A 16,172-nucleotide genomic window follows, 5' to 3' on the forward strand; every position below is an offset into this window, starting at 1 on the left:
AGCACACCAGCACAGCTTCCTCTGGTGCAACATTGGTCAGTGCTTCCCATCATGCTATCGAAACAAAGGTCTCTATAGCCTCAACACATTATCTCACACAGAGACACACTCAGACTCAGTCCTGAGTGACCTCAAGGCAGATGTCTTCTGTCCATAGCCGTTTCCTGCTGAGACCCTAGAGGTGTGGGGTGGCCATGGGACAGACCACACCTACCTCACCAAACTGCACTGCTGCATGTCCAGCTTCAATAGCTAGAGCAGTGTACACATGCTGATAGAAGGAAACACCGGAAGTGGCCTCGACTTCCAGCTTCCCTACTGGCTCAGGGGCAAATGGAATCTGTTAGTGCCAGTCTGTATACCTGGTGGATGCTTGGCCAGTCCACGATTGCTCCGAAGCTACAGGAAACATAAGAGATAACCATTTACCATACTTCTTCCCAGCTGAACCTGTCTGGCAACAGTTGCCCAGAGGAGGCAGCGGTACCTTTCCTGTACCACTACTATGCAGCTAAGACTGTGGAAGGTGGGTAGACATCTAGCGCAGTCTTGGAATAATGCTGGAACTTTATACTGAATTCCGGGAAACAGGACACGCTATTTCATGTGAAGTATATTCATTCACTCTTTCATATTCTCTAAAGTATTATCCAACCAGCTGTTTCAAATTTACATTACTGCAACAGAAAATCCTTTAAGTATATATTTTAAAAATTCACCACCTGCTGTCATCACAACATTTATTGGATGATAAATTGCACATCAGAGGCACACATTCACAGTTGAGCTAAGACCAATGAGAATCCATCAAACAAAACAGTAAAGCTGAAACGTTAAACAGAAATGCATACGGAAGCCTAATTAGGCATCAAGATAACTAGACATGGTAGAATACTCTTAGGTGTTTATATAATGATACGCCGTACCCTCTTTCTCTCTGACCTGTCTTGTACACAAGGGTCTCAATTTGAAGAGATGAAACATCTACAGTTAGACAGGTCCTGGAAAGATAATAGCCTTTCTTTTAATATCACTTAAATAGTTCTAATAAGACTAAACCAGTTAAATGTGCACTTAATAAACATCTTTACCTTTTAAACAAAGTCAAAGCAAAGGCAGTTTCCTACTGAGATCCCCCGATCTCAAGAAACATTTAAAATAGGGTCTTTTTTATAAAAGCTGTAACCTACATCTCCCTTTGTATACAGTAAATTACAGATTATTTAAAGCAAAATCTGTATTTTTAGATTGTTTGACATCTTATATTACAGTCACCAGAACAGTGCTACTTAATTTTATAGAACTTTAGGCTTCAAAGACAAAAATGTCCTTTAACTGCCTGAGCGCCTGTGCTGTGGGCTGTTTTCAGTGTTATAGAGATATATGGACAAATTATTTGTAGCAGCACAAAACTAGTTTGTGTTCTACTCCTTCAACAACAAAGTCTAACGGCTCTTAAATACAAAGTGCAAGCACTAGCTAGCATCTAAATCCCACTGGGAAATGCTGTTGGCGTCAGTAAGGACAGCTTAACAGAAACTGCTATCCCCACCGTCGTGGTAAGGGACAGTTTTAGTCACATTTTTATCATGGCATCAAAAAATCCACAAAGTTTTGAGTTCACATCTTCAATACCAAGTTTCCACACTTCATAACATCAGCATTCCTGTACAACATGTAGTTGGCTACATTCATAGCAATAGGCTCTTACATTCCACTTTATATCCCTGTATTGACTGCATCCAGTATTTGTTATTAGCACCTATATGATTTGCTAATACCACGGGTTAAGAGAAATCGTGTGGCATCTACCCTACTTGGCAATATTATGAGGAGGGTGAGAAGGCCTTCACCATAAAGGTAGCCCAAACACCACAGTTTTTTCTTCAACTCTTAGAGGCAGAACGGCTTGAGAATAACACAACCAATGTTTTTAGGAACAAGCACACGATAAGGAAATAACTAAAAATATTTCACAGTAACTGACATAATAGTTTTTCATTTTTTCTGCATACCAATCACCAATACTATTATATCAAAGTCTATTTAACTACTCTCGCATATAGTAATAGTTTTTGTAAAAGTCCTCTTTTTATCCTATCTTTTGTGAGTGGTCTTTCAAAATCTGGAGAATGTAAAAAAAACCACAACACTGAGAGGTAAATTGTGAATTCCATGTTAAGATGTACAGCAGGGCCGGGCAGTGGTGGCGCGCACACTTTTAATCCCAGCGGCTCAAGGCAGAGGCAGGCCGGTCTCTTGAGTTGAGGCTAGCCTGGTCTATAGAGCCAGGNCCAGGACAGCTAGAGCACCACAGAAAAACCCTGTCTTGAAAAACAAAACAAAACAAAAATGATGTACAGCATGTCCAGAAGCATAAATTCAACTTCTTTGGTATTTCTTTAGTGCCAAAAACAAATAAAAAGGTGACAACTTCCAACCTTTCTATCAGCCATTTTTTTTTTCATTTCTTTCGGTGCAACTCTCACGAGTAAGGGGCTCTTTTCCAGTTTTACTCCCTGTCCTTCAACTCTTCAGGCTTCACTCAAACATAGAGCCCATGAGGCACCATAGCAGTTCCTCCCTTGAGAAGCAACAGAGTAGGAAGCTAATGCTCTCCTAACAACCACTAAGTGTTGCTGTCTAACAACCACTATATCCCAGGGTTAGGTGAAAACTTGAGCCTACCTTTCTATACAATTCAAAGCATCTCTGACAGAGGGCTGAAGAGACCTGAAAGCCATTAAGACGCTCAACTCCCTGACAGAATGATGCTTTACATCCTAAATGTGGAGAAAGCAGCCAAGTCTGACCTTGACATACAGAGCATACAGTCTCAACTGTGGATCAGCTGAAACAGTGACCTCTAGGAGAGGGGCAACAGCCAGGAGAGGAACCACAAATGAGGCAAGGCTGTTGACTTCAGTTTATCTCACCCAGCAACAGTGCTCTTCCTGTCCCTAGTATTAAGAATTTAGTTGCACAGCTGGTGTCTTTTTGTACATGAAGTTCTCCATCTGTTCTTCTATAGAAGAGACACTGCCTTACTATGTTGCAGCCACTGGCCTTCAAGAGGGCTTTTTGTTCATGAAATTTCCCAGCAGTAATTCTATTTTAGTAAATACTGTTGTTTTTATAGTCCATTTAAACAGAATGAAATCTTCCTTTTATACTAATCAAAAGACCATATAGATAATTTTACTAATAGGTATATAATCCATTTTGCTGTAAAGTGTAGTTCTATATGAATGTATACTTACAACATTCTTGGTTCTTTTAATAACCACACCGTATGACAAGATTTTGTTCTAATATTTATCTGTAATACCAGTACCTAAAGGTATATATGTTACTATTTTAGTTAAAAACTCAACAATGCGATATGTATTTGTCTTTGGAGATGGAGAAGAAGAGTTATAATTTAAAGAAATCTGATTTAATATACTCACAAGGAATTCAAGCATGAAGCTGTAGAATCTTCTGTGGCTTTTTAAGAGCAATGAAATAAAGCTCTGGATAAAACAAAGGCCACAATGGGCTCCAGGTAGTAAGTCCCAGGGCAGCCTCCATGAGGATGTCTCCCCCTCCTCCCTGCTTCCTTGTCTCTTAGTAGGATTAACATGTGGCACAAACACCAACAGGGAGTAGTGCAGTGTCACTGAATTTAGATGTCAGCCTCGTTGCAATGTGCTTAGCAAAGGACGGACTTTACCCTCTGAAAGCTTCTGTTAATCTATAAAACATGGACGGTCTCAGACTTTTTTTTTGAAGATTAAACAAAATAATATAACCACAGTACTTAGCGTGCTCTCTAAAAAGTAGTTCTAACGACTCATAGCCAGCCTGGAATGTGCTTCGGGGGGTCTGGAGGCAAACCCCCTTAGAAAGGAACAGGTACAGAGTGTCAGGACCGTCCCTGCCATCAAGTTGGAAAGTGGGAAGTCACAAATCCTGCCATCAAGCTGTTAACTACCTACTCATGGTGGCATAGACCAGGAATGTTAGCTCGTGGAAGAGGAATACAGGAAAATGATGATTTTGAGGCCAGCCTGGGCTCCCTGAGCAAGAAGGCCCTCTCCCCATACACTTTAAAACAGTGCCTCCCTGCTTGCTCCATACGCACATTTTAAAGAAGTTGAAAATTTGGTAACTTTATATGGAGCCCTAAACTAGAAATTCACATTTAAAAAAAACAACAACAACAAAAAAAACCACTACACTGAAATAGCTTTAACAAGAAAAGCATACAAATAAATATAAAAACATTCATTTTTCTAGATATATCATGTAATAGAACTGGCAAAAAATAAATTTCCTCTTCCTAAAATATTCTTAGAAATAACATTTTTAAAGAAAAAATTGTAAAACAACCTTCATCTTAAAAAAAACTGAATTATTTTGGTTTTTTGAAAGAGTCCCTCTATGTAGCCTTGGTTTGACTGGAACACACTATGTAGACTTGGCTGGCCTTTACATCACAGAAATCCTCCTGTCTCTGCTGCCTGAATGCTGGAATTAAAGGTGTGAGCCACCATACCCAGCAGTCAAAAACTGAATTTTATAGTTTTACGTTTCCCTGGCTCATATAAATGGAATTTGATCAGTAACTGGGTTCAAATCTTGGCTTCACATACTATCTATATAACACTGATTTATCTCCTCAGATCTGATCAGATGTGATAAATAATACTGCAACATTCCATAGAATGTGTGTAAAGTGCTTGCTTAGCATAGTGCCCTATGCACCTCAGTATTTACCATCACACAGACACCAAAGAGCCCAATGCAAGCAAAGGCTTGTATTTACTTGCTATTTCTCCTATGGGTACGTTTATGAGTGACGAGCTGCATGTTCACGCTGAAGCTCTTCCCACACACCGTACATTTAAAAGGCTCTTCTCTTCTGTGGCTCTTCTCATGGGATACAAGTTCTGACTCTGAAGCAAAAGTTTTTGTACACGTTTTGCACTTATGAGGTTTTTCCAGGTCATGAACGGTTTGGTGAGAGACAAGCTCCGAGAAACAAGGAAAAGTCATCTCACAGTCAAGACACTGTAACGGCTTGAATCTGGAGAACGAGAAAAAGTCCTCATCGTCAGCACTGCGGTGTTCAGGGTCCTCCTTACGGCCTTTCTCAGGGAGAGCACGGTCTGAGGGCTGCTCCAGGGTTTTCACACAGTGTGTGTGCTGGGGTGGGGTGTCTGATGAGCCTCTTTCTTCAGGCAAAGTCAGATTTGTTTCCTGATCGTGGTCAGAACATTCATAAGATTTCTTATCAGTATGACTCTTCTGATGTTCTGCCAATCCTGGGAGCCACATAAAACCTCTCCCACATACACTGCATGTATATGGTTTCTCCTCTAAATGGCTATTCATGTGCCTGGACAGGTGTGACTGCTGTCGGAAGCTGGCAGCACACTCTGCACACTTGTAAGGCTTCTCACCAGTGTGGATTCGCTTATGTGTCCTCAGGTTGGTTCTGTGACTGAAGGTCTTCTCACAGGTACTACATTTATACTTTTTCTCTCTTGAATGAATTTTCTGATGCAAAACAAGGTATGTATTATCACTGAAGCTTTGGTCACAGTCAGGACACTTGTACACATTTTTGGCTTCTTCCCAAGGAACTTCAATAATATCTGAAAGTGTTTTGACTCCTAAACATTGAGATAACTCTACTAATGGGGTTTGGTTGTCAATGGTAACCAAGAGGCTTGTAAGTTTGGTCTTGCAAGTCAACTTTCCACCTGACATTTTGTATTCATGCAGTTCATCATCCTGCTCAGATTGCTCAGAGTAGTGGACAAGGGGAGCAGCAATGGAGGCCTTTTCTAGGGACAGCTCTTCATGTTCCACAGGCTTGAGGCTCAACTTCTGACTGCTCTCAGTCCGGTCTTCCCCTCCTGTTCATAAAAACAAAAGACACCACCTTTAAGTGACGCTAGAGAAAGAACATGTTCAAGTAGTTACACAGAAGACCAGGAAACGGAACACTATCACATAAACAAAACTAGGAGCCAGCAGGCTCTCTAGACTTCCCCATATCAAAGTCTATCCATTCGGGTGCAATGCAAGGTTCCAGGTCAATCTGCACGAAGGAAGGGAGGGAGAATGTCTCTAAAACAGGCTTCAGTGGGATAGGTACTAAGGACCTTGGTAGGCAGTACCCAGAAATGTAGTTTTTCTGCTTAGTCTAATTAGGTCCTAGGATTTTTTCATTATCTCAAGTGAGAGTTGAGTAGTCAAAACTGGAATAGAAATTAGACATATTTATCTGAAAAGAGAAGACAACTACTTTAATAAACAAATTATTAAAAATAGTTCTATATCCCTATAAGATCTTTAGAATTCCATCTTGAAGTTCCTAAGCAGTGTTTGTCAGAAGCCATGGCCTTGGCCTCAGTAAGATGCCCTGGCAGTTGTCAAAAAGCGGCGGTTCCTGTCAAAATGGCACATCTCAGCTGGCAGCGGACACCAGGGCTCGTCCTTTCCTGCCGCAGCAGGAGCTTGATGGAGACTCTTTTCCTGCCTCAGCCTACTGCCTTCAGGAGAAGCTGTCCACAGAGGCAATACCCTCTTTCCTGCCTCAGCCTCCCGCTTCCGTGAAAAAAACCACTGTAGGGGGTGTCCCACAGGGGGTGCCCCACAGTGTCAGCACTTCCTCTCTAGCCCCCAAGTTCAGAACTTGAAATCCTACCAATCCTCATTCTAGCAATCTCTGCCCTGAGAAGCTTCACCCCCTCAAAGATCCTATATAAGCACTGTCCCTTTATCCAATTCCTTGCTGTCTGCTCCCAGGAACAAGGGGCAGCCATCTTGGATTCATTCCTCTATACCCTGGGCCCTCCAATAAACTTCTTTCATGATACTTTCTGCCTGGTGTGACTCTTTCATTAGAAGAATCCAAGGAGAAAAGAAGCAATGAAGAAGCAAAGAGAAGGAGCAGGGCTGAGGCGCCTGAGCTCAGCTGGGGATCCCCTCCCTGGGGAGCTACAACCCCTCTGCTGAGGAGGCTTCCTCTCAGAGCTGTGGGATTCCTGTCTCAGGATGCTCTTCCACTGGGATACTGTCCCATCTCAGAGCTGTGAGGTTCCTGGACCCCTGTGTCTCAGGATGCCCTTCCATTGGGACACCTCCTCCTCTCAGAGCTCTATGGTTCCTAGCTTCCGAGTCCCGGGCCACTCTTCCCCTGAACAGAACCACTTTTACATGCTTCACGGAAAATGATCACAATAGAGCTGCTCTGTATGTATAGACTGCCGGCAAATACTGTCTTATCTCAAGGAGGGCCGACAAAGCCTAAACCTAGTATAAACAACTCCTTTTAAATATTTTTTTCCAAATATAGCCATCCCTAAATACCCACAGGTGTATGGCTGCAGATTCAATTAATTGCAGGTTTAAAAAAAATTTTTTTTAAATCATATCTGTAGAGGCTGGAGAGATGGCTTGGCTGTTAAGAGTACCAGCTGTTCTTCCAGAGGATCTGGGTTCAATTCCCAACCACAAGGAAACTCACAATCATTTCTAACTTTAGTTCCATGGGACCTCCTAGGGCACCAGGCTTACAAATGGTGCACAGACATAGACATATATTAAGGCAAAACACGTATATACACACAAATAAAAATAAATCTTTAAAAAAATGAGAAAAATATAAAATAATCAATATCTAAAAATCCAGTCAAACCTTGCCAGACATGTAAAGAATAGTAATCACAACTCATATAACAGAAGAAAAGCCAATCAATACAAACAGACCCAGAAATGATACATATATTTAAAATTAGTGTGTCCATATGCTTATAATCCTAGCACTGGGAGGTAGAGATGGTAGACCTGTGTGGTTTCAAGACCAGCCTGGTCTACATAGGGAGTTCCAGGATAGCCAAGACTACATACATCCTGACTCATAAAACCAAATAAATAAATAAAATCAGCAAAGTAGTAAAAGAGCTATTATAAATATATATCTATAAATGTCCTATTATTTATATTATGTTTATAAACATGTGTTTGGTTACTGTTGTCTACGCTGAAGCCTATGCAGGTGCAGTGACTGTGGGTTCCCTGGTGGAGAGTTCTTCTGCAGGTTAGTAGGTGACACTGAGACTGATGAGGGAGGGCAGCAGGAAAGAGCCAGGTGGACAAGAGTGAGCATCAGGAAGCAGAGTAGGATGGGGGAGGGGCTCCTGTAGGCAGGCTACTGAAGAGCAATTCTGGAGATACTCAAGTGAAGGACAGGAAGGAGAATTAAAATCATCCACCAGCATCTCAGCCAAGTGTGGCCACTTGGGTCCCTGGTACAAAGTGTTTCTGTGAGTTCATGTAGGACACAAAGAAACAGAGATGAGCTAGAAGAATATGCTGAGAAAGTTGGCAAAAAAAGAACCACGGGGACCCTGGGTTGCTAAGTATAAATACACACACACACATATATACATATACATACACACACACATATACATACACACACACACACACATACACACGTATATTCAAGAAGATAGAGGAGAACATGAACAGGGCAGAAGTGGAAAATATAAGTCATGAATTTTGAAAAATAGTTTAGGAATACTGCATATGGTTACTCTTAAGTTAGAAAGGCAGCATACCCCCTCAAGAGAAAATCAGTTTCTGATCTTTAGCAAATGACAATCTCTATGTTAATAAAATTTCCTGAGTAAAATTGATTTGACTTCAACAATTATTTAAGGAAATTACAAGGTACTGGCACATTTGTGAAACCATGGTCACTGTTGTAGACTGGGTTTCTTTTAAGAAATCATTTCAGGGCAGGGAAGATGGCTCAGCATATAAAATGTTTACAGTGTAAGCTAAGGACAGGAATTTGGATGCCCAGCACCCAGAAAAAGCCAGGTAGATGTGTTGGCCCACCTTGTTATCCCAGCACTCAGGATGTGGAGACAGAGGATCCCTAAGCAAGCTGGCTAACTGGACTTCAGTAAGTAGAGTGGAGAACAAATGGGAAAGTCACCTGACATCACCAATGGCCTGCACACACTCATGCATGTGCACTGGCCCTCGTGCTCACACAAGGGAAAACATTATCTGACTCTGACACTTGTTCTCTTCTACAAGTTCTTGCTATAGCCATAGAAATCCACATATACATGAGATATATATATATATACATATATATATATATGTATATATATGATACACAGTGTGTGTGTGTGTGTGTGTGTGTGTGTGTGACAGATAGGTCTCAGTCCACCACCAGTGTGGACAAGGCATACAATTTTCATCCCAGAACTGATGAAAGTTCCATAATGCGGGAGAAACACCTGCCTTACCTATCGAGTCCAAAGTCTCAAAGCTCTCTGGGGGGGCTTCTCTGCTGAGGGTCTTCTGAGCAGGGGGCAGACTCACACACTCCTCCTGAGAAAAGTACACATCCAGATCTTCAAATAGCAGCCGTCCCTGAAACAGGAAGGCACTGTTAGTATAAAAAGCTAGAAGGGCCGGTGGTGGCGCACGCCTTTAATCCCAGCACTCGGGAGGCAGAGGCAGGCGGATTTCTGAGTTCGAGGCCAGCCTGGTCTACAGAGTGAGTTCCAGGACAGCCAGGGCTACACAGAGAAACCCTGTCTCGAAAAACAAAAAAAAAAACAAAAAACAAAAAACAAACAAAACAAACAAACAAAAAGCTAGAAGGTCAGTTGAGTCTTCGAAGGCTGAAAAGAGCTAAATAAACCCCTTCGCATTCTAAGGAGAAAAAGGCTTGGTGTAAAATATTCCTCCCTGAGGGAACTCTATGGCTTGAATAGAGTGGGGGAAAGTGCATAAACATAAATTTTCAAACAGTGGTGTGAGAATCAAGAAGTACACCGTGTGAACATAGTCTTTCCTAAAAAGATAAGTGAACAATTCTTGGGGAGAGAAATTATTATGGATTCTCTAAGAAGGGAGGGGGAAAAGAGGTGAGTAGGGAAGAAAGGCCAGTCCAGTAAGAATCCTGAGAAATAGTTTTTAGGAGTTTCCTAACATTCTTTGCTAGTCTGCTTCTTTTTCATCAATGATTGCTCAGCTCCCCCCCCCACCACCACCACCACTTAAAACTCTAGTTTTCTCCTAAGTTTACTGTTCCTGTAAACCCACTGAGCTTTTGGTGCGATTAAAATTCACCTGGGCTTTAATTATCATTATTCAACAGGTGTGAAGCCCAGGAATCTGCCATTTGGAGACTCATTCCAGCAAGATAACTTTGAGAAATTGTTATAGACCCCCTGCTAGGGCTCTCCTCCACCTGATGATTCTGAAATGAGGAAGTCGGTAAGCCAAGGAACGTAAGACAGCTCGGTCAAAGGGCTATCTGAGGAGGCGCCTCAGGACCCGCGCGTCTAACCCTGCTGCTAGGTCAGGACACCTGTAGGAAAACAGCGACATAATTCACCTGCTCATCCGATGTGGGGAGCGTGGACGCCATCTGGGGAAACGAAGGGCTCCTTAAGTCCCCACGTTTGGACAACACTTCGAGTGGAGAGTCTCCGAGTCCGCTGCCACGCCTTTCCACTTCTCCCTCAAGCTCCTCTGAGAATCTGAGGTGACGGCTTCTTTCTCCAAAACAGCTCTGAAACAGCCACACTCACCAGCCCGGGAGCACTGACAACCTCGCCCAACCCGGCAGAAGCAGCGTGAAGCCACGCCCAGCCGAGACGCGACAAAGGAGGCGGAGGCCACCACAAAACTCCCACGCTCCCATGCTCCCCACGCAGTAGCTGCAGGGAAACCGCCGGAAGCGACGCGCCCCCCCCCCCGCTCAGCCATCCTGCATCCTGATTGGCCAGCGTACTCCCGAGGCTGCGGTCCCTCCTTAATGGACCAATTGAGCAGCTTCCCGAGGACCTGAATCGCACCTGGCAACTGAGAGACGTAGTTATTCCTGAGCGTCTACAAGCGGTCGCTTCCGGTTCCTCTGGCTGGGTCTCGGTGGTGAGTGCCCCGCCTGTTGATAGGTTCAGTCGGAGCAGTAGGATGGTCCCTGAGGGGCTCGGTGATTCGAAAAGCAGAGACGGGACCACCCTGGAGTCGGTCACGGAAGGCGGGAACACACAGACGCTGGGGGGCCTGAGCTTTCTGTCGGAGGGGGTGAGGCGAATGAGAGGCCCCGAGATGCAGGCTCAGCTTGGGCCCAAGCCCAGCGTCTCAGATGGATTGTGGGGCCACCGTGTGCAATCACAAGTTCAGGCCAGGTTAGCCTGGTTGTTCCTGTCCGATCCTAAAGCATTGTACCGGACAGGTGTAGTCCAGCCGAATGATTGGGACCCATAGCGGACATCGAGCGGGAATAGATCGCTGATTTCCTTCGCAGGATGTCTGGACCTGCCCCAGTGGCAAATATTTTTGTAATCAACACTGAGCAGCGAATTGAAGATTCAAAATCATAAAGTCGAGCTCTTTCTAGAACTGTCAGTAATTAGATGATCGTGCCTTTTTTTTTTTTTCCTTTGTGGTACTGAGGGTGAAACTACGGTTTCACACATAGTAGATTTTCTACCACTGAGCTCAGACCCCTATCCTTGTTTTGAACTTTATTTTGAAATGAGGTTGGCCCAAGCTAACTCTGAACTCACTATGTAGCCCCAGCAGACCCAGCACTTAAGGTCTTGCCTCAGTACCCCTTAGTAGCTAGACACAAACCCACATTTGGACGCCTTTTAATCTTGCTTTCCTTAGCTGCAAAGAGCCCACAATGCCTCTCTTTGATAATACAGAGGATAATTTAAAATATTATAAGATGTTAAGTGAAAAGATCTGCCAGTTTATGACAGTTTGGGGGATCAACAAACAGGATTAATACCTTGAAAATTCCAAATAAACCCCAGGTCTCTTGTCTCTTTCGTTAGAGATGGGATTTTACTCTATGCCCTTGGCTGTTCCAGAACTTGCTCTGTAGAACAGCCTGGCCTCTGACATAGAAGACACCCACTTGCTTCTGCCACCCAAGTGCTGGGATTAGGGATGAGGCCATCCCACCCAGTGCCAACCACCCCACCCAGTGCCAACAAAATCTGTGCTAATGTCAGGTTGCTCAGGGATTGGCTGCATGGTTATTAAAACATCTGAGGTGAAGAGTCGTGGGATTTGACAGAATGTCAGAATAGTTTCAACTGCCAATAACAGAATCTAACAAAACAATTAAAAAGTAGAGCAGTTGTGTTCATTCTGGAGCTTAGTGGCAGCATACAGGTCCCAGTGTTTCCTATTAAATGTTGATAATGCCAATGGAACACAGCACTGCATGCTAACTTTTTTTGTCTAATGGACCCATCCCAAGTTTTTCAAGAATATTCATTAGGGTTTGCCCTATCATGCGTCAATACAGTGCTCTGTCACCGGGAGAAGGATCTGACACACTCTAGCCATCTAACTACAAAATAAAAACTCTGGGTAAAGGAAAAATGCAAGTAGAAAGTCAGTAACACAAGGGCAAGTTATCCACTGTTATCTAAGCTGTCTGGGAATGATCACTAAAGAGGCTGCCTAAAGACCCCAGGGTAAAAAACCCAGATGCTTCAATAACAGATGAAAAAATGAGAACAAACTTCCCTACAGACCTATACCGCTTCAAAATACTCAAGAGTGGTATGTAACCCTACAGCAAAGGCATGTTCGTCTCATCTGGATGCAACTCGTGGTCATCTTTCTTCTCTTGTTTTGTGCTTGGCTTGCCAATTTTTTCATAGATGTCTCATTTCAACTAAGAAGTTTCTGATAGAAATGGATGGTTCTATACTTTGAACCCTGTTTCAGTTATTACGAAAAGATGACCCAATTCCAGTGTCCAGAACCTAAGCCTAGAGTAACACTTTAGTATCTAACCAGAGAAGAGGTTAGCCCTGAGGTGGGTGGAGTCAACATTCCCCTCACCTCTTGTAGTCATTAACGACCATGCCAAGCAAGGTGACTAAGAAATAAACACGAAAGCTGGAGCTTTTGTGGTCCCTAGTACCACGTACATGGTAATGATGCATGCCCTCTACTGACTGAAGCATTCCAGAGGTGGAGATAGAAAAACCAAGAGTTCAAGGTCAGCCTCAATTCCATAGCTTGAGGACAGCCTGAGCTACCATGAAATCAAAACAAAACATTACTTGTTAAAACCTTTCAGACCACTTCCTGACATTTGTAGCACAGTTTATTATTGTCTATTTTCTACCACCATCTTTGTCTCGTTTTGTATTAACTGGATATATAAATCATCTTCTTTCCCCATTATGTTTCCTTTTTGAACTTTTTCCTGGCCACCTAATATATGTAGTTTAAATTAATCCAAATCTACTTCCTATGACACTGTATTTCCCTTGAGACACCCAATACATTGTAATAGCAAAACACACTCATTCTGCTGAGCTTTTACTATAAATGGATGAATTTTCTCTATTAATATATGATTATATTGTTTGTTAATGTATTAAGTAACTCTGACATAAATATAAACCCAAGCCTATTTCTGAAACAAAAAACATTTAAATATCCTTCCATGTACATATATGTACATAAACACACAGACACAAAATCTAAAAAAGTCCATGATTTGCAAGATTTTTCCATTTTCACCTTTAACATATCAATGGTAGTAAAGTAGTAAAATCTATATGAATGAAAGTTTTCTCTCTAGTCAAGTGTCTTTGTGAAGATCTGATGATAATATTAATATTTTTATTATATATAAATTATGTATTAATATAGTATTTATATTGTATATAAATACATGATGTATAATATAGAATTAATATATAATATATAAAATGTTTATATATTAATAAGATATGTTATAGAATTAAAATAACTTAAGACTGGTGTGGTCTAGTGTAGTGGTTCTGGCCTTTAATCCCAGCACTCAGGAGGTAGAGAGAGGCAGATATCTGTGAATTCAAGGCCAACCTGGTTTTCATACTGAGTTCCAGGCTAGTCAGTGCTGCATATTGAAATACATCAAAAAGAGAGGTAGAGACCAGTGTCGTGACCCACAATCCCAGCATTTGGAAGGTTGAAGCAGTGGAATAAGTTTGAGGCGAACCACACATAGCAAGAGCAACATTCTCCCTGTCCTTCAAAACGCAGATACAGTTTTTCAATTATAAAAGTAGTCTATGTCCGGGCTGGTGAGATGGCTCAGTGGGTAAGAGCACCGACTGCTCTTCCAAAGGTCCCGAGTTCAAATCCCAGCTACCATGGTGGCTCACAACCATCCATAACAAGATCTGATGCCCTCTTCTGGAGTGTCTGAAGTCGGCTACAGTGTANTTACATATAATAAATAAATAAATATTTTTTTAAAAAAAAGTAGTCCATGTGAGCCAGGCATGGTGGCGCATACCTTTAATCCCAGCACTTGAGAGGCAAAAGCAGATGGAGCTGAGTATGACGTCAGCATGGTCTACAAAGGACCAGGACAGCCAGGGCTATTACACAGAAAAATCCTGTCTCAAAAAATCAACCAAATAAACAGTCTATGTGTTAATTTTTAAATTGTCATTACTGAAAAGATGGTGTTTTAAAGACTCGGAAGTTAGTAGGTATACTCTTTGTTTTAAGTGTCTGACTATTTTAGTGACTCTGACCATAAAGAAATAAGCAAGTATTTATATTTAGTATGTGCATCACCTCTTGTCCCATTGCCAGGCCCAGTTTCAATGTTAATAGAGAACCAGGCCCTCCATTCTGACACTAGATACTCTATGGTCACATGCTCAACTTAGTCTACCTGTGTTGGTCTGACTCTCAAGTGGTATGATCCACGGTGATCCATCTTATGTGTCTGAATGTTTTTCCTGCATGTATGTCTGTACACCACATGCATGTCTGGTGTTCAAGAAGGTCAGACAAGGGTGTCAGATCCCCCAGATGGAGTTACGGGTGGTTGTGAACTACCATGAGGGTACTGGGAACAGCATGGGTTCTTGAGAAGATCAACAAGTGTCCTGTACTGCTGCGCCATCTCCTCAGCCCTATTTGTGTTAGTTCATAATATTAAAAGATCTTTGGATTTTAGAAGTAAAATATATGGCTCCTGCTTTTCCTGGATTGGATGTGTGTGTACATGGTCATGAACATGCTCATGTGTGCATGAATGCACACACCTTTGGGGGCCAGAGGATAGTTTTAGAGATGGTCTTTTACTGGCTGGGACTCACAAATTAGGCGAGACTGGCCGATCAGGGATGCCCAGGGATCCTGCCTTTTCCTCCCTACTGGGTGACAAGTGCCTAACATTTTCATATGGGTTCAGGGATTGAACTCATGCCATGCTTACAAACACTGAACTGAGCTGTTTTCCCAGACCTGTCCTGGTTTTGATCCATGCAAATAATAATAAAGCCTTTGGAAGCACATGCCTGCACAGTCTCCTCTCTCCTGACTGCCTCATGGAGCCATTCTTCTCCTGAGGACTCCCAAGGCAGAAGCAGATGCTGACAATGAGTGTCTGCTGTGCTCACTACCAAGAAGCTTATTTTTAAAGGTTGTTGTTTTTTTTTTGTTTTTTTTGTTTTTTTTTTTTTAAAAAAAAAAACCAACTTGTTTCCAGTGTGGGGCCACATGTCATCATGCTTTTGTCCCTGACAGTGGGCATACTGTAAAGGTCTTAGGTGGGTGTTTCACTGCAAAGTTAAGGACACCTTTCAGGGTTGTTGAAAAAAATAAAAGAATATATTTGAAGGATTCTCACAGTATTTAACATGACAAATATATATTCTCTCATACTCAGTTCTACAAATTGTTTCCACAATAAATGCTTGTTAAAACCCTTATCACACAACACACATAAACACAGTGTAACAGCACATATCTCTAAAGCAGTGTGTGTCCTGAATCCACAGTGCCTTGTTCCCCATAAATGAAGAAAAGAACCGAACTTCAAAGCTTGACCCTTGTACTGTGTGTGTGTGTGTGTGTGTGTGTGTGTGTGTGTGTGTGTGTGTAGTCTTGCATCATGTTCGACTACCTGTGCATGTGGAGGACAGCCTCAGATGTCACTGCTCAAGTGTCCATATTTTGGTTTGGTCTGGTTTTTTAAGACAGGATCTATCACTGGCCTAGAACTCGTAGCTCGTTAGCTCTGCTGGCTGGCTTTGAGTTCCAGAGACCTCCTTTTCCCTATATCTCCAGGGCTGGTATTATAGGCACACCACACCAGTGGTTTT

The 16,172-nt window shown here is 42.4% G+C and overlaps 2 protein-coding genes across 2 annotated transcripts in view; both read right to left on the bottom strand.

The window, feature by feature from the left end:
• Positions 1-1,557: 1,557 nt before the first annotated feature.
• On the bottom strand, positions 1,558-10,760 carry Znf597 (zinc finger protein 597). The gene is made up of 3 exons (XM_021209701.2): positions 10,418-10,760; positions 9,318-9,444; positions 1,558-5,903 (listed from the first exon to the last, which is right to left on the bottom strand). The coding sequence occupies exons 1-3, from the start codon at positions 10,448-10,450 to the stop codon at positions 4,804-4,806; spliced, it is 1,260 nt and encodes a 419-aa protein (XP_021065360.1). The 5' UTR covers positions 10,451-10,760; the 3' UTR covers positions 1,558-4,803.
• Positions 10,545-16,172, bottom strand: part of LOC115065089 — a 10,690-nt gene continuing 5,062 nt past the window's right edge. Inside the window, exon 2 of the mRNA XM_029544735.1 lies at positions 10,545-11,100. Within this exon, the coding sequence (XP_029400595.1) occupies positions 10,545-11,100 (556 nt within the window). The remainder of the gene's footprint in view (positions 11,101-16,172) is intronic.

Source organism: Mus pahari, chromosome 12 (assembly GCF_900095145.1).
Source record: "Mus pahari chromosome 12, PAHARI_EIJ_v1.1, whole genome shotgun sequence".
In the NCBI taxonomy this organism is placed as follows: domain Eukaryota; kingdom Metazoa; phylum Chordata; class Mammalia; order Rodentia; family Muridae; genus Mus; species Mus pahari.

Bases quoted from the DNA above. Each gene is read 5' to 3' on its own strand.
- Znf597 (XM_021209701.2), bottom strand. From the start codon at position 10,450: ATGGCGTCCACGCTCCCCACATCGGATGAGCAG. The intron at 9,445-10,417 runs GTGAATTATGTC...TTCCTGTTTCAG, and splicing joins TCCCCACATCGGATGAGCAG to GGACGGCTGCTATTTGAAGA. The intron at 5,904-9,317 runs GTAAGGCAGGTG...TTTTATGAACAG, and splicing joins TGAGACTTTGGACTCGATAG to GAGGGGAAGACCGGACTGAG.